General features: G+C 38.5%; 12 protein-coding genes across 12 annotated transcripts; 5 read left to right on the forward strand and 7 right to left on the reverse strand.

The window, feature by feature from the left end:
• Nucleotides 1-371: 371 nt before the first annotated feature.
• Nucleotides 372-2,351, forward strand: MPS3 (Mps3p; the record flags this gene model as incomplete). The annotated part of the gene is made up of 1 exon (XM_446659.1): nucleotides 372-2,351. One exon carries the CDS (start codon nucleotides 372-374, stop codon nucleotides 2,349-2,351), a length of 1,980 nt encoding a protein of 659 aa, XP_446659.1.
• A 980-nt stretch (nucleotides 2,352-3,331) lies between these two features.
• TPH3 (Tph3p) lies at nucleotides 3,332-5,422 on the forward strand (the record flags this gene model as incomplete). Its single annotated transcript, XM_446660.1, has 1 exon — nucleotides 3,332-5,422. One exon carries the CDS (start codon nucleotides 3,332-3,334, stop codon nucleotides 5,420-5,422), a length of 2,091 nt encoding a protein of 696 aa, XP_446660.1.
• Nucleotides 5,423-6,015: 593 nt separating this feature from the next.
• Nucleotides 6,016-7,632, forward strand: CCT3 (chaperonin-containing T-complex subunit CCT3; the record flags this gene model as incomplete). Its single annotated transcript, XM_446661.1, has 1 exon — nucleotides 6,016-7,632. One exon carries the CDS (start codon nucleotides 6,016-6,018, stop codon nucleotides 7,630-7,632), a length of 1,617 nt encoding a protein of 538 aa, XP_446661.1.
• A 174-nt stretch (nucleotides 7,633-7,806) lies between these two features.
• MAD3 (Mad3p) lies at nucleotides 7,807-8,949 on the reverse strand (the record flags this gene model as incomplete). The annotated part of the gene is made up of 1 exon (XM_446662.1): nucleotides 7,807-8,949. The coding sequence occupies one exon, from the start codon at nucleotides 8,947-8,949 to the stop codon at nucleotides 7,807-7,809; it is 1,143 nt and encodes a 380-aa protein (XP_446662.1).
• Nucleotides 8,950-9,263: 314 nt separating this feature from the next.
• On the reverse strand, nucleotides 9,264-11,417 carry VTC4 (Vtc4p; the record flags this gene model as incomplete). The annotated part of the gene is made up of 1 exon (XM_446663.1): nucleotides 9,264-11,417. One exon carries the CDS (start codon nucleotides 11,415-11,417, stop codon nucleotides 9,264-9,266), a length of 2,154 nt encoding a protein of 717 aa, XP_446663.1.
• A 297-nt stretch (nucleotides 11,418-11,714) lies between these two features.
• On the reverse strand, nucleotides 11,715-12,176 carry RPC17 (DNA-directed RNA polymerase III subunit RPC17; the record flags this gene model as incomplete). Its single annotated transcript, XM_446664.1, has 1 exon — nucleotides 11,715-12,176. The coding sequence occupies one exon, from the start codon at nucleotides 12,174-12,176 to the stop codon at nucleotides 11,715-11,717; it is 462 nt and encodes a 153-aa protein (XP_446664.1).
• Nucleotides 12,177-12,550: 374 nt separating this feature from the next.
• On the reverse strand, nucleotides 12,551-13,366 carry GVI51_G06809 (uncharacterized protein; the record flags this gene model as incomplete). Its single annotated transcript, XM_446665.1, has 1 exon — nucleotides 12,551-13,366. One exon carries the CDS (start codon nucleotides 13,364-13,366, stop codon nucleotides 12,551-12,553), a length of 816 nt encoding a protein of 271 aa, XP_446665.1.
• A 522-nt stretch (nucleotides 13,367-13,888) lies between these two features.
• Nucleotides 13,889-15,064, forward strand: GVI51_G06831 (uncharacterized protein; the record flags this gene model as incomplete). Its single annotated transcript, XM_446666.1, has 1 exon — nucleotides 13,889-15,064. The coding sequence occupies one exon, from the start codon at nucleotides 13,889-13,891 to the stop codon at nucleotides 15,062-15,064; it is 1,176 nt and encodes a 391-aa protein (XP_446666.1).
• A 338-nt stretch (nucleotides 15,065-15,402) lies between these two features.
• Nucleotides 15,403-16,398, reverse strand: OST6 (dolichyl-diphosphooligosaccharide--protein glycotransferase; the record flags this gene model as incomplete). Its single annotated transcript, XM_446667.1, has 1 exon — nucleotides 15,403-16,398. The coding sequence occupies one exon, from the start codon at nucleotides 16,396-16,398 to the stop codon at nucleotides 15,403-15,405; it is 996 nt and encodes a 331-aa protein (XP_446667.1).
• Nucleotides 16,399-16,830: 432 nt separating this feature from the next.
• On the reverse strand, nucleotides 16,831-18,450 carry GVI51_G06875 (uncharacterized protein; the record flags this gene model as incomplete). Its single annotated transcript, XM_446668.1, has 1 exon — nucleotides 16,831-18,450. One exon carries the CDS (start codon nucleotides 18,448-18,450, stop codon nucleotides 16,831-16,833), a length of 1,620 nt encoding a protein of 539 aa, XP_446668.1.
• A 252-nt stretch (nucleotides 18,451-18,702) lies between these two features.
• On the forward strand, nucleotides 18,703-19,737 carry UNG1 (uracil-DNA glycosylase; the record flags this gene model as incomplete). The annotated part of the gene is made up of 1 exon (XM_446669.1): nucleotides 18,703-19,737. The coding sequence occupies one exon, from the start codon at nucleotides 18,703-18,705 to the stop codon at nucleotides 19,735-19,737; it is 1,035 nt and encodes a 344-aa protein (XP_446669.1).
• Nucleotides 19,738-20,116: 379 nt separating this feature from the next.
• APT1 (adenine phosphoribosyltransferase APT1) lies at nucleotides 20,117-20,689 on the reverse strand (the record flags this gene model as incomplete). The annotated part of the gene is made up of 1 exon (XM_446670.1): nucleotides 20,117-20,689. The coding sequence occupies one exon, from the start codon at nucleotides 20,687-20,689 to the stop codon at nucleotides 20,117-20,119; it is 573 nt and encodes a 190-aa protein (XP_446670.1).
• Nucleotides 20,690-21,019: the final 330 nt, after the last annotated feature.

Raw genomic sequence — 21,019 nt, forward strand, 5'->3', positions numbered from 1 at the left:
GAGGAGAGCTGGGATCTGGCCGTTGTGCCTGGGATTCAGTGTGTTTGCTGGAGCTAGGAGCCGCCGATCTCAGCTTTCTGTAAAACGAATACCAGATACGGATTTAATGGCGTCAAATGAAATCTGTGTTTTATCCCGTCCTTGCATCCTTAAGTATAAGTAGGGTGCGCTGAAAACAGGAATCTAACAAACAATTCTTCTTCCCTTCTGGGCGGCTAACTGATCTAGGAAAGGAATCCAAGGAGCGTTCGACGTTTGTCACCACGGTATAAGTAGAAGAGTAATACTTTGGGAGCATACCATTATTACCCTGTAAACCTCCTTTGTTTGGTATCTTTGAGAAGGCTGAGAGTCAACAGTGAAAAGAAGCTATGACAGTGGAAGAATCCGGAGTGAAGGATGTGTACAAGGAGATGCTGATGCGTAAAGTTGAGCGGAATGAAGTGCCGCAGGCGGAGGAGTACAGCCGGTTTAAGGAGTCTATTCTGGACGGGAAGGACTACGGGGACGAGGACGAGGACTCAGATGGCGACTACGATGCTGGAGAAACTGGATCGGCAGATATAGCGTTCCGCGAGGATGACGATGAGCTAACTGAGAGTGATAGCGACGACGATATCGATGTAGGAAATGAAAGCTTTGTGCTCAGAGATAAGTTCTCATCCAGCGACGAGCTGGCACAGGAAGATGTTGATGAGGATAGTTACAGCTATGATATGCAGGGTCAAGAGCTAGACTCTGAGGTTGACGGCGATGACGAAGAGCTGCTTTACTGGGATCAACAACGAAAATTCAATGTTGTGACGAGAATAATTCTTGTGGTATGCTCGGCTCTATTCGTGTATTGCATAATGACTGGTAATTTAACGTCCACCTCCAATAACGTGGTGCTTTCACCATCCACAAGTGCGAACTTACAAAAACAGATAAATCATCTTTACAGTGAGTTCAGCCAAAGTGAACAGAAACATGTACAAGAACTCGATAGAACGTTGAAAGTTGTTGTGGCACAATTTGAAAAGAATATCAAAAAACTGATTCCAAAAAATATTAAAAATCTACAAACGCAGGTGGAGAACTTGAACGAAAGATTTAACAAAATTCTAAACATGGGGTCTAGTCCGAACCAGAACCAGATCACAGTAACAAATATAACTCAATGGCAGCAAAGTATTCTGTCGACATTGAATATCACCTTACCTACAAAAATACCAGTAGTGGTCAATAACTCATCCCAAATGCTCATAATTCCCGAGATGCATAAATATATATCGGATATACTAAATGATATTGTCCATGCATCAGAACCATTCATTAATGTGAATAATAACGGTACTGGAGTAAAAAATTCCCTTGGATATGATTTGAATAAGTATGTTAAAGAGGTCTTAAGCAATGAATTCCAATACGTTGACAAAAAATTCTTTCTGCAAGAACTGAACAGAAACTTACAATTGAATAAACATGAAATTCTGGAGGAAGTCGCAGGTAGGCTAAGCCATATTGAGGATAAATATGGTGCCAATGCAAACAGAAGGCAATTGGTGCCGGAACAGTATAGTACAATTCTACTCAAGAATCTTGTCAAGGAAATTTACAATACTAATCACTATAGATGGGAAGATGACCTCGATTTCGCTACTGCTGCACAAGGAGCCAGACTGGTAAAACACTTAACATCTTCAACTTACAATTATAAAAACGGAAATGGTATTACACCTTTGGAACTGCTGTCAGATTCATCTTTGAGCCGTGGCTCAACCTATTGGCAGTGTGTTGATTCTAAAAGTTGTTCATGGACTATTAGATTCAATAACCCAATTTACTTAACAAGATTATCATACTTCCACGGCAGATTCACCAATAACCTTCATATGATGACATCGGCACCAAAATCCATTGCTGTTTATGTAAAACTAGCCAAAAGTAATCCGGCCCCATTAGAAAAAACTTTGAAAGACCTCGCAAGTGAGAATGTGGGGAAAGACAATACATTTAAAAAGGACTCTAGCTATATTTTGATTTCCAACTATGAATATGATATTCATGACCGAAGAATAAGACAGGATTTCCCCCTTCCTGATTGGTATATCCAACTAAAACCACTAATTAGATCGATTGCATTTGTAGTAAATCAGAATAATGGCAATAGTGAGTTTACATCGTTAAGAAAGTATGTTATAAATGGCGTTACAGCTTCAGATCTAAAAATCATTGACTCCAATGAATTCACTATAAACAGAGATCAAATCCCCGAATTTAGTGAACACCACGCACAGATACACCCTAAGCCTCCATCTCCAAAAACTAATAATATAAAGGCTTTTGGGCAGGATGAACTAGACATTTAAGAGACCATTTGCCTGCATAGGTAGCCCTCTAATGACATCACTGAGCTCTACAATCACTTACACAACAACCTCTCTATCATCTTTTCCCCTTAAATGAAGTTGATCTTGACTTTACTTGATTTGCAGTTTGAACAGCACCTGGAGTTTTTTTAATAAGGAATATACATTTGCTATTGAAAATCATTAAGCCTTTATGACTAGGAAATGAACGTGAGAGTTTTGCTGCTACAACCATTTCCATAGCAGAAAGGGCAATTATCAGAAAAAACATCCAAAATTACACCTCCGGACAGTTTTGACTGAGTTGTAATGAGTAAAGAACCCGTACGAATATTTCATTTCTGCATAAGAATCATGAGGAGAGTGTAGAAGATGCCTCCTCACATTTTGGGATGGAGATCAAATATTATTTGTCTTTCTGATTTAAAAAAGTGACGTCTTTTTCACTGCACTTGTTTTGTACTTACCAATTACAGCAAACGATGGCTTAGAGTTCGTTAAGTGTTCGTTTTCGGGGGGTTAATATTTATTACCTCTAACAAATTCCGTACGAAAAGTACTCTGTAAGAGGGCAAAATGACAAACGTTATCCCATTTTTCCCACATACACAACTTTTTGGATTGAAATTTATGATTTCTATCCTTTTTCATGAATACAAGTACAATTTCCACTGTGGAATCATATATAGTCCAAGCATTTAATTTACTTCCAAGGGTTGTCCGCGAACAAGATAGTTACAACACGATTCTGAACATCTGAGAGTATCAGCTTGTCGGCTTCTGTATAACTTTAAAGATCTTTACTCGAAGCCCTTCGATAAGTAACTCAAAGCCAAGTGACAACTCTAGCATAATTGTTTTTGGAATTTAAGGAGGTACCTAACTGTACGGTAGCGAATAATTACAACAATACATTTATTTTGTTTTTTTTATCTAAAATAACAAACACTTAGGCATCATATCTCTCTCATTTTACCAGTATGAAGTTTTCTTTGAGTTCTTTCAAGAACAAATCATCCTCATCTAGTGATGCATCTTCGAGCGATCCAAGTGATAATAGTGTTCCTCAAGCGCCACCATCCAGGAAACTGAGTGAGCGTTTAAGTTTTCCATCGACAAGCGAAATCGGGTCCCAAATAAAGAGCAGAAGGAAAAGTTCACATCACAAAATTGACCTCGATTTTATGAAGATCCCACCAAAGGCATTAGAGGCCCTAAAACCCTTAACTGCCTTACTAGCAAGCCAAGAGACCAAGAGATATTTTTACTGGTCATATGATCCCCAATATGACGATATGTGGACCGTAACCACAGCTGATTCAACTGAGAAAGTTTCTATAATTGAAATAAAAGGTACATCTTTCACAATTGAGACACAAGAAACGTCCAGAGTACTAGACGTTGATCTTACAGGGGGAGTTATCTTGAGAGTCGAATCTGATGAAACAGGCAGCCAGTTATTCTTTAATGATGGTGAAGTCACTTTGAGCAACCGTTCAATTCACAACGTGAATATTTTATATAGAACTGCATTATTGGCTATCTTTGAAAGGTTTTCTATTCTCAAAGCTCTCACAGGTGCTCTTATTGCACAAATCGGTCTAAGAATGTCAGATATAAATTTGATTTTAAATTCTCACTTCAGCTTTAAGGACTGGTGTGATGTTTACCTTGAGGAACAAGGTGGTTGGGTACGTCTCTGGTGTCATGTTGATGGCGTTGAAAAAAAAGGCAAGCCACCTTCTCAAAACCAATCAAATGGCACTGAAAAGAAGAAAAGTAGTTTGAATGTATTCGGTAAGAACAACAACAGTGATCAAGCAGGTACTGCAACAAAATCATCTAAGAAGGGTGGGTACAAGATTAAGTTTTATAAGGATAATAAGTCATTGAATTCAAAGAATATGGTTTGTTTCATTTCCTCTGAATCGAATGAAATTCAAGACCTCTTCTTTTATGGAACAAATGAAAATGATGCATTGAATAGAAATGACTATGGTGAATCCTTCCTAGATAGCAATTTAAACATGATTAAAATAATAGGTGAAGTGAGCTTTTCTAATACTGCCAACTCTCCATACCAGGAACCAAATGCCACTTTTTCTAAGAGTGGTAGTTCCGGGTTCTTGAACGGACAATTAAGACAATTGTCTAGATCAAGCCGTAATATGAGTGTAAGCAGTGAGGCCAGCTCAAATGAAGATTCTCAATTAACCTCACCAAAGATGAGAACTGGTTTTTTCACCTCTCCGAAGTTGGGAGGAAACACAAGCCCTGTTGTAGGCAAACACCAGAGAACAGCATCCACTGCTTCCAAGAAGTCGAGTAAATCTCTGCCACAAAATTTCGCAATCAAAAAGAGATCCTTACTTATTAGACCAGTCGAGCATGAAGGTGTTAAACAATTAGAGACGTTGATTCGTTTCATTGTACCATTGATGAACTGCCTAGGTATGTATGGTCGTCCTCACCATTTCTCTACCGATAAGGCTGATCCAAACTCTTTGATGTACGGCCTCCCAAGACTTCCAATTATAGATTATTTTGCGAGAAAGGAAACCAGACAACTGTTACAACAAGGACCACAAGATCAATCTTTGATGTTAGAATCCGAAACCTCAGCCGTGGCTATGAAATGGTTAACTCAAGAGTTAAAGAATTTCTCAAAGCAAAATTCTAACAGGGAAAATACTTTGACATTTACGAAGATCACCGATATTTATCCAACAATCACTACGCAATCCAAGACTCAGTCACAAAGCCAGATTGATGCCAATGCTCCCGTCGAGGAACAGGCCATGCAACAGAACTTGCCTAGTGAGCCTGAGAATGGCCAATATGAACATTTCCAGGACACGTCTGAATTCCAACCTGCCAATAACTTACCTACAAATGGCATGTCTTATGATAACAATTACGTGCAAGATCAATACGTTCAGGATCAAATGGTCCAGGATCATATGCAAGCAGAAGCAGAGCAAATGCAGGCAGGTATTGATATGGGACTCGACTTTGATATGGCAATGATCACTGAAAGCATCAGAAACACTAACGTTGAGGACTACAAATAAGCATGTCTAGCGGCACCCCCCAATTTGTACATTAATTCACCTAACGACCTTCAAGATTAACAACTGCTAGATGTTATTATATTCCTTATTTGCTCTTTCCACCATGTACTGAAATCCTGACATTATGAATTTTCACTTCAATTCTATAAACTATCACGGACAATCTGCCCATTTACCTCTTTTCTGAACTATAGACTAATCATAACCAACATTATATATGTAATATACAAAAAAAATACAACATACAAACATAGAAAACACACAATACTTACCTTATGACTAAACAAACAGCTTCTATTTTGATAAATACAGCCAAACTGTAATTGCTTGTATTCATGGAATATTCAACATCATATATTACGAACTAAAGATTTCAACTGCTGAAACTGAAAAAAAAATTCTGAATTCAGATGCCTTTGGGCATCATTTGGCCACCAAGTAGCGTATTCTGCGTATTTATGATTAGAAACCAATTGCCCTTCAGACACTGGACTATAATATCGACGTGTTTATATCGTGCTTTGTTTCTGATTGGGATAGAGTTGCAAGCTTAAAACGTGGAGATCAAAGGGTAACATATAGCCATTTTAAAAATGCAAGCTCCAGTTGTTTTTATGAACACCTCTCAGGAGAGGACTATTGGCCGTCAAGCCCAGATATCTAATATTACTGCTGCCAAAGCAGTGGCTGATGTTATCAGGACATGTTTGGGCCCTAAGGCCATGTTGAAGATGTTGTTGGATCCAATGGGTGGTTTGACTGTCACCAATGATGGTCACGCAATCTTGAGGGAGATTGATGTTGCTCATCCAGCCGCAAAATCGATGATTGAGTTATCCAGAACTCAGGATGAAGAGGTCGGTGATGGTACAACTTCTGTCATTATACTTGCTGGTGAAATCCTAGCTCAATGTGCCCCTTATCTTATTGAAAAGAACATCCATCCAGTTATAATTATACAGGCTTTGAAGAAGGCTCTAGCAGATGCTTTGGATGTTATCAATGAAGTCAGCAAGCCTGTTGATATTAACAATGAGTCTGCTATGAAGAAACTGATCCAAGCCTCTATTGGTACCAAATACGTAAACCATTGGTCTGAGAAGATGTGCGAACTGGCTTTGAAGGCTGTGCAAATAGTTAGAGTTGACTTGGGTGTCACCAATAGCGATGATCCTTCAAACAGATACGAAATAGATACAAAGAGATATGTTAGAATAGAAAAGATTCCTGGTGGAGACGTCTTAGAGTCCAAGGTTCTCAACGGTGTTCTGCTGAACAAGGATGTCGTACATCCAAAGATGTCTAGAAGAATCGAGAACCCAAGAGTTGTGTTACTTGATTGCCCACTAGAGTACAAGAAGGGTGAATCACAAACAAACATCGAAATCCAGAAAGAAGAGGATTGGAACAGAATTCTACAAATAGAAGAAGAGCAAGTTCAACTAATGTGTGAACAAATACTTGCCGTTAAACCAAACTTGGTTATTACCGAAAAAGGTGTTTCCGATTTAGCTCAACATTTCTTACTAAAAGGTGGTTGTAGTGTATTGAGAAGAGTAAAGAAGACTGACAATAACAGAATCGCCCGTGTAACCGGCGCTACAATTGTAAATCGTGTTGAAGACCTAAAAGAAAGCGATGTAGGTACCCAATGTGGTATTTTCAAGGTGGAACTAATTGGCGATGAGTACTTCACTTTCTTAGATGAAGCCAAAGATCCAAAAGCCTGTACAATTATGCTACGTGGTGGCTCTAAGGATATTCTAAATGAAATTGACCGTAATTTACAAGATGCTATGGCTGTCGCACGGAATGTGATGCTTTCGCCATCTCTTTCACCAGGTGGTGGTGCCACGGAAATGGCTGTATCCGTTAGACTTGCAGAAAAGGCTAAACAATTAGAAGGTATCCAACAATGGCCTTACCAAGCTGTTGCTGATGCAATGGAATGTATCCCAAGAACCTTAATCCAAAATGCTGGTGGTAACCCAATCAGAACTTTGTCACAACTAAGAGCTAAGCATGCTCAAGGTAACTTAACTTTCGGTATTGACGGTGATACTGGTAAGGTTGTTGATATGGTCGACTACGGTATTTGGGAACCAGAAGTTATAAAACAACAAAGTATGAAGACTGCAATTGAAAGTGCTTGCCTACTGTTAAGAGTTGACGATATTGTGAGCGGTATCAGATCTCCACAAGAGCAGTAATCTTAAATACACGATAGATATAATTACACACCCTTTTAATTTGCATCCAGTTTAATCACAACGATTTAAATATTTGTAATATTTCTTTTTCATGTCAATTATGTATTCGGGTTGACAAACAATACTTCAAAGAGTTATTGTAACCGTCCACAAGTTTCTTAAAGCTGGAATTACTTACCGCTGCTTTTTTATATGCAAATTCTTTGAATCATCATATTCCCTCCGCCTTTTGTTATTTTGAGTGTTACTCTTCATCATAGTCAATATCTCTTCCAAACATATTTCCCTCCCTTCATATATGAGTAAATTTGTATTGTAATCAATTTTTTCTAATTTTCCACTGTTATTCTTAATTAGCTTATACACAGGTTCCGATCGCCCTAAATTATCTTGAAATAGTATCATCTTCTTCCCTCCTTTCAATTGATCACCACTAAAAGTCCTATCTAGTTCATTTAATATTAGAGGTTCTGCCAATATTCGGTTCTCTTTGTTTCTACTATGTAAGATCTCAAATATATCCCAATTTCGTAAACATGACAACGGCTCGTCGTGAACTTCAGGATCTTGACTATCTGTGTAAATCGAACTACTCATTTTAGTTTCTCTATCTGAAGTTTTATTAGATTTAGCCTTTTCTCTAAGTTCTGACTGCTTCTTACCTAATATAACTCGCTCAGCTCCATCTAGCATTTCTACTGAATCATCGATAACTTTAGCATCATCTCCAAGTTTCTCGAGCAACAATTGCCTCTTATCAACTAATGATTTATTCCCATATTTACATTCTTTTAATCCGAGATTAATAACAGATATAGCATATTTGTATTCTTTCAATTCATATAAAAGTGAACTCAGCTCTTCATACATTAATGGCACTTTACTCCCTATTCTGTTGCGAAGCATGAATATAAACAGATCCTTACAATCAGATTTATACTTATCAGAAAAGAGCTCCATATACCACAGCCATATCTTCACGTACCTTTCGTCATCTCTATATCTTTCGCTATCCTTGAAGTATGTTATGCACCGTTCAATAACGTCCAGCATTCCACTTGATCTTGAGGAACCCCCTTGAGGAAAAGCATGATTAATCCAATCAATATAGTCTAGATAAAGGACCAAAGGATCGTCATGATCCTCAATTTTAACCAACAATGATGATTCAAAGCTTGCCCGTATTCTCTTGATCTCATCATCGTTCTGGCTCAATGCAGACACAAGCCGATGAGCTGATCTTCCATGGCGTAAAGGAGCTATATTTTCTTTTTCAACTTCAATATCCTCAAACCTGGTAACTTTTTGAGCTGGCATTTATTTACTGGTTTGCCATTCTATTTACTGTTATTAGGCAATAATCCCATCCTTAGCTATGTTTACAAATTTAAAGTATCGGAGCGATGAGCAAGAAACTGACAAAATTATAGGTAATTCAGAAATACATGTATTTGAAATTCAAAAGAGCTAATTATAAAAAATAAAGTACATAGAATATATTTTGTATTGTGTTCTTCTATATATGCAAAAAGTGCGACAATGTTCATTTCTCATATTTTGGTTCTACTGGAATGAGTTATGGCTCAAGGTGATTAATGTTTTGAACAAGATCTGTATTGAGAGCTTTGAAGTTAAATCATATTACAATAAAACGAGAAAATCATTGAAAGAATCAAGCAACCGCAAATTAATGGTGGTCCAATCTTATCCTCGTAATCAACAGCCCATTTCTCTCTGATATATATTACCCTCATGTTGTAAATGATGTATGTGTAAACTAGTGTGATTAAAGCAGTTAAGAAGAAACCAATTGAGGCAACCATAGTTGTTTTTGTACCGTAGTTCAATAAAGATGTGGAGACACCTGATAGGATGATGGCTATAGACATCCATGACAAGAATGTTCTTTCTGTAGCAAAATAGACTTTAGGTTCAACACGAACAGGGACACAAATGGTTTTACCAGGTGGTGCCTTTATCTGGGTATCGAAGACTGTGCCCTTGGGTATTTTAGAAATCTGATCACCATTTAAGTAATGGTCAATTGTAGATAGAATTTGATAGTATTTCCTCGAAATCGAATTACTTGAGTTTCTAATCTGTCTCTGGTAATATGCACGATTAGGCGAATGATTTTCGTGACCTTCTGTTTCTGAAGGCACTGCTCCATAACCAACCATTTCTTCTGTGTCCATCGCATTTCTATCATTTTCGGTCATCGCCGCCACTAGTGCGGCATCGTCCTCATCATCTTCATCATAGTCATCATCATCCTCATTTTCTTGACCAGGTCTTGTAATATTTATATGAGAAGGTAATGCAGGCTTTCTAATGTCTACGTCCATTTGAGGTAACCAGAATGGTATCGATTCAACTTTGTCATTCAATAATGTGGCAACACCATGAATAAATTTAGAGAATTTAGGTACAGGCTCAACTAAATGCGAACGTACAAGTTCTCGGACCCACTCAGGGGGTTCTTGCCCAAACTGGGTCTGAAGTTTAACTTCTAAAACTGCATAAGGGAATCTGCATATATCCTTATCTGCCACTTGCTTAAATGACCAATCTACACCAATATCAGTTCTTCTCCAGTTACCCTTAGTCCTATCAATCCCGTCAAAGTTGTCTTCTCTAACCATGGTCAATTCTGTATCCAAAGAAATACGAACTCTAGCATCACCTGGCAATTGAAAAGCAGTTCTATTATAAAAAGACCTCACTACTGGTCTCAACTTCTTCTTTAACATCACGTACTGAACCTCAGTAGCTAAAGCCTCCAAACTTTCAATTTCTTTTAGAGACTTCTTACCCTCTTTTCTCATCTTTGCAAAGGCCTGTTCGACTGTGTATTTACCCTTCATAAAATCATTTACATACTTCTCCTTCAATGCAAATCTTGCTTTGACAGACTTTTCACCAGTCCAGTCCTCTCTATGTGTCTTTCTCTCAACAAATATAGTATCAGAGGACATACCACCGTACCATCTCAACCGATGTGCCTCTGCACCTTCATCTTTTCTCAATCTACCATAGTAAAGATCTAAATCCTCGTTATCGTAGTAAATAGACGTAATTGCAGAATCCTCCTTCTCAAATTCTTTATTAGTGTTGAAGACTAGAACTGGCAAGTGCTTCAGGATAATCAACTTCAATTCAGTGATATTATCTGGGTGAACCCAATACTTGGTGGTCTGTCTCACAAAGTTTTGTTGTTTCCCACCAGCAGCCGAATCACCCTTAATTGGCTTACCAGAGGTCCTAACAAAATCGTACATCTGTGAAATCTTGACAACTAGTTCATCGTAGTTTTCCTTAAAGAAAGGTTTAGCATCAAGCCTAACTTGAAAGATAGGTTTCAAGATAAAACCTGTCTTCTTATCATGCTTTTTTATGATCTTTTGGAATCCTGTATAATTCAACCGGGAGAACTTCGCCAAGTCATGCACATCAGCAATAACATCGCTCAGCTCTTCTTCAAGGATCTCAAAATCCAACTCAGATGGTGGATTGTTCGAGTCAATCAGCCTCACCGTCTTTGATACCTGCTCCTGTACTTCTTTGACACGCCTACTCAGCTCAGATTGCTTCACTCGACAGAAGCTGTACACTTTATCCAGCTCAGTCTCCAGTGACTCCAAAAACTCAGTCTCCAGCTCCTGGGACCACTCACCATTGTTCTTCCTCAATTGAGTCTCCAGATCATTCTTAAGATCATCATAGGCAATGTAATAGTAACTGTACTGACGTATCAGGGACCGCTGCAAGTGCTCACCGAACTTCATTAGTCCAAATTCAAAAAGTTTCAATTTACACCACCTAGAAGCTTCACGCAACCTTAGATTACACAGGTTTGCTATAGAAGAACAAGATCTTGACTTGAAAGACTCCTCTTATATACCTTCTCTGACTCTTATCCCTGCCCCATGTGGGCCCCACTCCCCCCAAGATGGGAGTTTGAGAGATTACATCGCTGGACACGTTCTGTTTTAGTTTTAACTATTATGCTATGTGGGTAAATGCTAAATATCAGGTCAAGTTTATTTAAAAAGGACTTTGGTGAAAGGAGTTCGTCTCTGTTATCACACGTACTCTGCCACTAGTTGCAGTAGTGCGTCAATTTGCTCCTGGGTGAATCGGGTGTCACACTCCTCGACTATGGCGTATAGGTGGACCATTTGCACAGGCAGCTGGTTTACTATCTGTAATTTCTCTGCTTGAAAAAGCTCGTACTGGTTAAGTCTCATGACAAGTTCAGTAAATTTATCGTCATTGAGGTTGCAGAGTGGGGACATCTTCTTAACGTCTTCTTCTTCCTCCTGTGCCACGTCGTATTTGTTCATCTTTAAGTAATCTATCACATCTCGCGTAATCCTTTGCAGTGCTGGGTTGTTGTAAGGTCTCTTGCGGTGCATATGCCTTTTTTTCGTGCTCATCTCCGCTATAGACTCATCATCCCAATGGTATTGTCTCTCCATCTTCGACAAATGTTGTAGCACTTCATAATCTGACAAAAACGCATCTCTTGTCTCCAGAACCTTCATTTCTCTTGCAAATGTGTTATTGTGATAAAGCTTGAATCTGCTGTACTTGTAGTGGGAGAAAAAAATAGCATACCCGCTGTTAAAATTAACGAGTTCCTATAACTTCATGACGGTTATTCATTAGTATTCAACAGAGTCGGCAAAGTTCCAGAGCTCATCGCTGATTTTGCTTAAAATTTGGATACCAGACAACGTAAAAAGTCACATGATTCAATATTGGTACCATATTGCTAATAAGCAGCTGCTAAATCAGGGACCTGCTGTGCTTTTTATACTTACCAAAAACTCAATTAGAAGCCATTCAGTTTAGGCCATAACATATGCAAAGATAGTCGGACCCAATTTTATTTATATTTCAATTTTATTTTTTTCTTTCACAGAAAACTGTATCTCAATGGTACTGACTTTTTAAATTCATGTTCACATGGTAATTGTTCTTCTGATAGGTTTACTTCTTTCAGCTGACCAAAATTAAAATGACGGTTAAAGAATTGCTTGATCCTGTTTATGTGTCTGTGCTCTCTGTTCCTCCACCTCTTGTTGTTTCGCATTGGGTTGTGGCGGTAACAAGGTCCTTGCATTGCCGTGAATAGCGTTCCAATAGTAGTATTTCCTTTAGACACAGTGCGTTTGTGGGTGTATGGTAAAGTAGTTTGAGTACCATCTTTAGTTTGGAGCGGTCCCAGATTATTAAACGAGTTATTGGGACTAGATGTGTCCGTGAAATACAAAAATTCCTGATCACGTACTCTATCTTTGAAAACTTCATCGAGTAATTCGATAGTATCCTCAGAACACAAAATTTTGGCTAGAGGTGCATATGAGATCACCGGTAGCCCGGCAAGATCCTTTGTCGCTGGTGAAAGCGATAACGCTTTGCTCCGGATACTTAACGTCCGCATGCCCTGACTTCTCACAGAGTTGTACCGTTCTTCAAATACTGCAGTGGCATCACTCCCATTGCTGCGAGCAGATATAACTGTTCGCACTACGGGTAGTACCTCAGTTCTTGACTCGACCTCAGTTGCTCCAACAACCTTAGAAAGCACACCTACAACCCACTTCTTAAGTTCCACAAGCGGATCACTACCAAGGTCAATATCCCCAAGGGCACAGGTAACATCAGAGGCTCTGATCTGCGGCAACTTATCATCACCATGCACCAGTGACTCGTTGTACCGCAATGACATCCTAGTTTATTATTCCTTGTACTTTATCTTATTTAATATATTTACTGGCTTCTCCTACAACTTAACGAGATAGCCTTGGGTATTCATCGCGAGCACCAGCCCAATTGCTTTACAAGCTACTAAAGTAACCTTCCTAACATGCCATGACCATGACTATGACCATGACTATGACTATGACTATGACTCTCGATGCGGCCGTCCCGCCGAGTTATTGTGTCGCCTGATTTCAAGCAGACACTCTGGGTAACTTTTGAAAAATTTCCAGCTGCGAAGAAAAATTTGTGTGGGAAGAGTCGCAGACTGTGGGAACTAATATAAGTTTGAAGCTCATCGAGTAGTCTTTAGCTAAGGTAATGGCTATTAAGACCAAGTTTGAGCTGGATTGGATGGTAATCGAGAGTAATTTTTTTTAAATTGGAGCGTGGTTGACTGGGTTAGAGCCAGAGTAAGTTAAATCAGGTTAATATCAGAGCTAGAAGAAGCGAGTCTGGCGCGAGCTATACGAGAATTTTTTAATAGCGAATGTTCGAGTCAGGTCTTCGGAGGTGGACTGTGGGGCTGTTCCTGCTGGGCGTGGTGATAGTGCTGTGGGTGTTGTCCTCCTTTCTGATCAACTATATCTTCGAGGATGGTACTTACAGAAAGCCATTTTTCATCACGTATATTAACACAGCGTCGTTTATTTTCTACTTGATACCGACATTCAAGAACATAGTTTACAATTACAAGGTTACTGGGAAGCCTTATATCCACGAAGAATTGCTTATAGAGGAGGAGGCTAACGAGACTGTAACAAATTATACCGCTGACAACGAGCAGTGCAGGCGGGCTAACAGCATTGATGAAGCTAGCAACCCATTGTTGGAAGCACAGAACATAGTCAGGGACGCTCAACTGGATAGATTATCTCTGCCTGAAACCATTAGGCTAAGTGCGGAATTCTGCGTCCTTTGGTTTGCTGCTAATTTTGTAACTAATGCCTCTTTGGGCTACACATCGGTAGCTTCGCAGACTATATTGTCCTCCACCTCGTCATTCTTCACACTTTTCATAGGTGCTGCATTCAGAGTAGAGACAATTGATAGAGTTAAAGTCATCGGATCGCTGATATCCTTTATTGGTATATTACTAGTTACAAAGTCAGACGTACATATACCGCAAAATACACATATGCCACATACCCATGCTTTAGATGAGAAGAAAAGAGATAAAACCTTCGAGATATTCTTCGGAAACATGTTAGCGTTAAGCGGGGCACTATTTTATGGACTATACAGCACTTTGCTAAAGAGAAAAGTCAAAGACGAGAGCAGAATCAATATGAAAATATTTTTTGGGTTTGTTGGCCTATTCACACTCATTTTGCTATGGCCAACATTGTTACTATTGGATAAATTTAATTGGGAAACTTTTGTGATACCTCGTGACCCATTGGTTATAACTATCATCCTTGTCAATTGTTTGATAACATTTGTTAGTGACTTTTGTTGGGCATCCGCTATGCTATTAACAAGCCCATTAACAGTAACTTTGGGTCTAAGTATAACTATTCCACTGGCAATGTTTGGTGATTTTCTCTTCAGACATAAGACAGTCCCGTTCCTTTATTTTTGCGGTGCTATCCTAATTCTGGGATCTTTCTTTGTTATTAATAAGAACTCTGAAAAGAATGAGAGAAATGAGGAAGCAATTGCATAGTACGATTTCACTTAAACTTTTGAAATGGTATGTTTACGATTAACGCAATCCTGTTTTACTTTGAAAACAAGGATTTTTTTGTTTATTGCATGAATAACGTTTGAACTTAGAGAGGAAAGTGCTTGTTCGCTATACACTTAGATGTTAGTAAGGACTGTATAGAGGCGGAACCACCTTTTTGGGTCTTTCTATTGTAAATATTCAAATGCATTGTCATGGGGTTTTTTTCTAATCTTAGCATTATATGGTGTCCATATTTAGTACTTTTTATTTTTTTATTATTTATTTATTCAGCTTTCTATATTACATTATGTATAGGTTTACGGCAAAAGGAAATTTCAGTAATTTAATAGAGACATATATGCGCTAGAATTCAAATGGATACTCGGGCTGTTTAATCTTATAGCAGCTAATGTAGTATGAACCAAAAAAAACATCAAACATGCGCAAAATAATGACCCTAATACATTCGCATTGTCGTTGCCCTTACAGAGCTTTTTCCAATACACGAGAAGAGTCACAACTATGGACATTGCCACATACATTGCCGAGACAGTCACAACTTCAATTCCAAATTGCCAGCCTGTTCCCCCACTGAAAAACATAATATTACCTTTCCCATCTCTAGCAATGAATGGGATACCATTTATCTGCGTAAACTTAAAGCCAGCAATACTAGGCAGTAAAATACCAAAAGCCAAGACGATGCTAAACAGAAGACCTTTATTTCCAACAATCGGTAGCACCACCCTCTTGAGAACCACAAATATAGCTGTACATATGACGAAGTAAGTTAGGAACTCTTGCACATCGAACTCTTGTGGAATTGTTATTTCTACTTCCATTATCTTCCCAAGGAAACTTCCAAAATGCAGCGGATTTGATACTTCCTTATCTACCAATTCATATTTGTAAAATGGAGTCTTGGCCCATGAGTATACTTCGCCATCTTTCTTTGGTGGATAGACAACAGCATGGGGAACATTCTTTAAATCCATATCTCTCACAATTTGTCTAGTTTCCTGGACATCGCTAGAGAAAAAATATACTTTCTTATCAGGGAATTGACTTTGGAACAATCTGACAACATTTCTATAATTATCCTCAAAGTCCAGACATATCTTACACAATGCAACACCTTCATCATTAGTTGACCTCATAGTAATGAATAGAACATTGTAATAATCCTCTAACCCCTTAGATATTTGTGCATAATTAGCATCTGTAACAGCTATAATACCATCCTCATCCTTCAATCTATCTAGTTCTTCTGTTGTAATTGAGAACACCCCCACAATAAGACTTATAAGCAACGCAATGGCATGCATCCTCATGGCTGTTTATGAGGTTACTATTTCTTATCCTGATATCGCGAGATTTCCGAATATTATCTTTAGTTTGCGGTTGGAACCTTTAAGATATGTACTTGTAGAGATTTTCAAAATGCTACCAATACTCAATTGACTGTTATACCTCTCAGATCGACCATCCTTTTGATGATTCGATTGATACTCATCTTATTTTTCCTTTAATCTTGACAGCTCTGTACTTGAAAAAGTCAGTGCGATGAGCTGCTGATTCTTTCACAAATATTCTCAAATAAATATAGGAAAGAATAGTTGGATATTGATACTATTTAAAGTAAATTAGAGGGAAAATGCTTGTATATCCATTTTATATTAACAGAAATTTAATATACATATTAGTGAGACTCAAAACAGTGGTAGTACAAAGTACCATATAAATCCTGGCACCATGCCACATATTCACAACTTGTATCTTATACCATTGAGTCTGTATTTGATATCCTTTAGCTGTTTAGTGGCAGGCTCCCAATTTTCAAATTCCTGAAATAGTAGATTGATTTCATCCTTATTTAAATGCCGGTCAGTTTCATAGAGAAGTCCACGCATGCACCATGGTAAATGGTAAGTGTTAGCTCCAAGATCACATAGCTGGTATGGCGTATAGTCTACGGCTAAGTCAATGAAATCATCTGTTGTTTCCAGTGCAAATCTAATTCCGAGCTCATACACTTGTACTTCTCTATATATTGTTGAGTGCCCTCCCCCAGTTAATGGACCTGCCAAAGAGCCACTAATTTCTTTGATAATTCCATGATCATCATAACCAAGATTGATTAGACTGCCAGCAATCTTAACAATTCTCGTAATGAAGTCAGGCGTTTGAGAGCCCTTATCCACAAATGTAGCTCTGAAGATATTGGGGTGATGTGCAAAAAGGCATGTCGATGAATACAAGGGAACTAGCTGATCATTGATAGAACCTACGAAAGTGATTTTGGCATTATTTTTTATCAGCGTCCTGAGACTTTCGATGAACTGTTTAGATTGTAACGAATCGAACTTCTGAAATTCAAATAATTCTCGAAGTGAGTCTTTCTCTATAGTTTGATATGCTCTTACAAATAAAGTTTGGTCTGCGCCATAAAATGGCCCATTGTTGATTCCTGCCATGCAAAGGATTGAGATAATCTTCTTGCTCGATGTAAACTTATAATCAGCTGGCCCATTAAAAAACTTTGAATTATCTATATTTATGATACCACATTCTAGCAATTTTGCCAACAGTATGATAGTTACAGGACTACCTTGAGAATGCGAAACAAAATAAATTATGTCTGCCTCATTAATCTCATGCGCAAGCTCAGACATTACATCAAAGAAATAATCAACTCTCTCAAATATCTTCCCCTCCTTTTCCAACGCAATTTTGCTAATCTCAACCTGCTGATTATGGGATTCAAAGTATCTCATTACTATAGCTTCTGCCTCAAGTACAAATTTTGCCGATGTGCCTGTAGGTTCGCCAATGAAGGGTCTTATGAGTTTTGTTGGAAAGAAACCATGAACTCCAACTATCAGAACTTTAATGGGTGATTTACCATTCTCAGAAAACAAATCAAAGTGTCTTTGGGGACTAGTTCTCTTCAGTATAGGTCTTCGTTCCTTCTCTTCATCCATCACATGCCATCTAACCGCATAATCTCGCAGTTTGGCCTTCATATCATTCCATTTCGATTTCTCTGGTAGAATCTCAAACTGTGGTGTAACAATATTGGGCTTCTGCGCCAATTCATCCAAGTTCTCTTCCGTCGCCGCTTGGTCGTGCTTCGACTTATTTGTAGTCGTTTCCATGACATTAACACCATCGTTCTCGGCACCCTTAAAAGGAATATATACATTACTTGCTAGCGTAGAAACCAGATTATCGATCCCAAGCGTACCATCACCACCTTCATTGTTCGGTACTGACTTGTTGCCTCTCGACCAAAAGGACCACCCTTTAGTCTGCTCTTCTTCCCCAGATATAGCCTCGCTATCACTGCGAAGCCTCACACTATCTCTCTCATTATCTGAAGCCATCCTACGATTTATTTCATCTGAATTAGTACTATATCTATACACTTACTCTACAGATTACCCACCTCATCGCAATTTGTATGTTGATTCATCGGTTTATTAGAGCTCAAATCCCTAAACTTGGACTTTTTCAAGCTCATCACGTTGAACTTTCGATCGATCAAGCTCATCGCAAAGAGTATCGCATATATGAAAACGCCAAAAGAAACAATAGCCCAATGAGTTGCAACTATAATCCTGTAATTGGACTATTATATGCTACCAACAGCTGTCAGGTTTACAGTACGCGCCATGTCCACTAAGAGAAAGCAAGTTACTATTGAAGAGTTTTTCTCGAAACAGAAGAAGAGTAAGGTCAGTACGGTCAAGAAGGAGGAGCCTAAGCTACCTAAGGAAGCGAGTATTGAAGGCGATACCGTGGTAGAAACAGAGACTGAAGATTCAGCAGTGGTGAAAGAAGAATCTATCGGTGTTTCGGACGCGAAGAAGAAATTCCAAGAGAGTTTAAGCTCGCTATTGAAGGAAACGTTGAAGTTGGAAATTGACACTATCGAGGATTCATGGTTTGCGCAACTATCATCCGAGTTTAAGCAACCTTATTTCATCAAATTGAAACAGTTTGTGAATAAAGAGCAGGCCACACAAACTATTTTCCCACCAGCAAACGATATATATTCATGGACGCGATTGACTCCATTCGATAAGGTACGCGTAGTAATTATAGGACAGGATCCGTATCACAATTTTAACCAGGCACATGGATTAGCGTTCAGTGTGCGTGCACCTACGCCTGCGCCACCCTCTTTAAAGAACATATACAAAGAATTACAAAATAATTATCCTGACTTCAAGAGTGATAACAAGATTGGAGATCTTACCCCATGGGCCAAGCAAGGTGTGTTACTTCTCAACACTGCATTGACCGTTAGGGCACACAATGCTGCATCTCATTCAAAGCAAGGCTGGGAGACTTTCACTAGACGTGCACTTGAAGCGCTGGTGCATGATAGAGAGAAAGATGGCAAGAGCCTGGTATTTTTATGCTGGGGATCAAATGCCATCAAGATAGCGGAGTCTTTACTGAGTTCAACACACAATAAGAAAAATATAAAAATGTTTAAATCAGTACATCCCTCACCACTAAGTGCAAGTAGAGGGTTCTTTGGCAATAATCACTTCAAACAGATAAATGACTGGTTATATAATGAAAGACATGAGAAAATGATTGACTGGAGTGTTGTGCCATCGTGTTCACTTAAAGAAGTGACAGACGCTAATGCCAAATTATGAGTAGAAGCACTTTCAAATTGCTTGCTAAGATAATATTACGTTAGGAGCACATACAGATTTAAAAATTAGAATATGATAAAAGTTCTCAATAAAGTATTTATATACTTAAATGTGTATTTGCACCTTTTGCTTATGAAGATGAAGTGACAACATTATTTATAGCACAAAAGGATAAATTAGCATTAATAAGTAATGTTAAAATACATACATGAACACAGTTGAAATGCTCAAATAACTATATGAAATGCAGGAAAGTTATGCTTGAATGTGATATAAGAAAACATCATTATAGGCAAACAAAATGTTCGGTAAAATGAGCTAAATAAATACTCGAATAGTAATGTACAGTTTGTTGAAAACGCTCATTAGTTAAGCAATTTTAAGCAGATGGCTTTTGAAGAGCTTCCTTTTGAGAGCTCAACAAGGTGAAAACTGGGGCGTTTAGCTTATCTCTGCCCTTTAGGAAATCCAATTCCATTACGAAGTCGTATTCTAGAACGTTAGCACCAATCTTCTTGATCAGTTCTTCAGCGGCACCAGCAGAACCACCGGTAGCGATAATATCATCAACAATGACAACGTTAGCACCGGCTGGGATAGCATGCTTTTGCATTTCGAATTCATCAGAACCGTATTCCTTTTCGTAAACAGCCTTGACACATTCACCAGGCAGCTTACCAGCTTTTCTAACTGGGACAAAGCCGATGCCCATGGCTAAAGCCAAGCTTGGGCCGAACAAGAACCCACGAGACTCCAGACCGACGATGTAATCGACCTTCTTTTCAGTGAATGTCTCTTCCAGGTGCATCTTGAATGCGTCGACCAACTTCTGGAATAGTTGTGGTTCTCTGAAGATTGGTAGGAAATCCTCAAACAAAATACCTTCAGAAGGGAAGTTTGGGTATTGATGAAGGGCAGCCTTCAAGTCCTTGGCATATGATTCAATAGACATAATTATACGATTTGGTGTTTATACTTTTTTCTTTCAAATATAATGTTCTATGACTACCTCTATTCACACTGAAAAGTAGACAAAAAAACAACAACGGCAAAACCTGGAGAAAGAATGTAATAGTCTTAATGTAAATCAGTTAATGGAGACACTATCCAATTAGTATTCCAGTATTTGTTTAATTAAAATTTTTAGTGTAAGAAACACAAAAAGTGAAGCTCATCGAGCTCATCGATCTTCTTTTTTTTCCAAAAATTTTCAGAAATTTGACAAAATCTTAGTGAAAAAAGTAACAAGCGATGTATAATTACCATAAACAATGGGAAAGTT

Source organism: Nakaseomyces glabratus, chromosome G, assembly GCF_010111755.1.
Source record: "Nakaseomyces glabratus chromosome G, complete sequence".
NCBI lineage: Eukaryota > Fungi > Ascomycota > Saccharomycetes > Saccharomycetales > Saccharomycetaceae > Nakaseomyces > Nakaseomyces glabratus.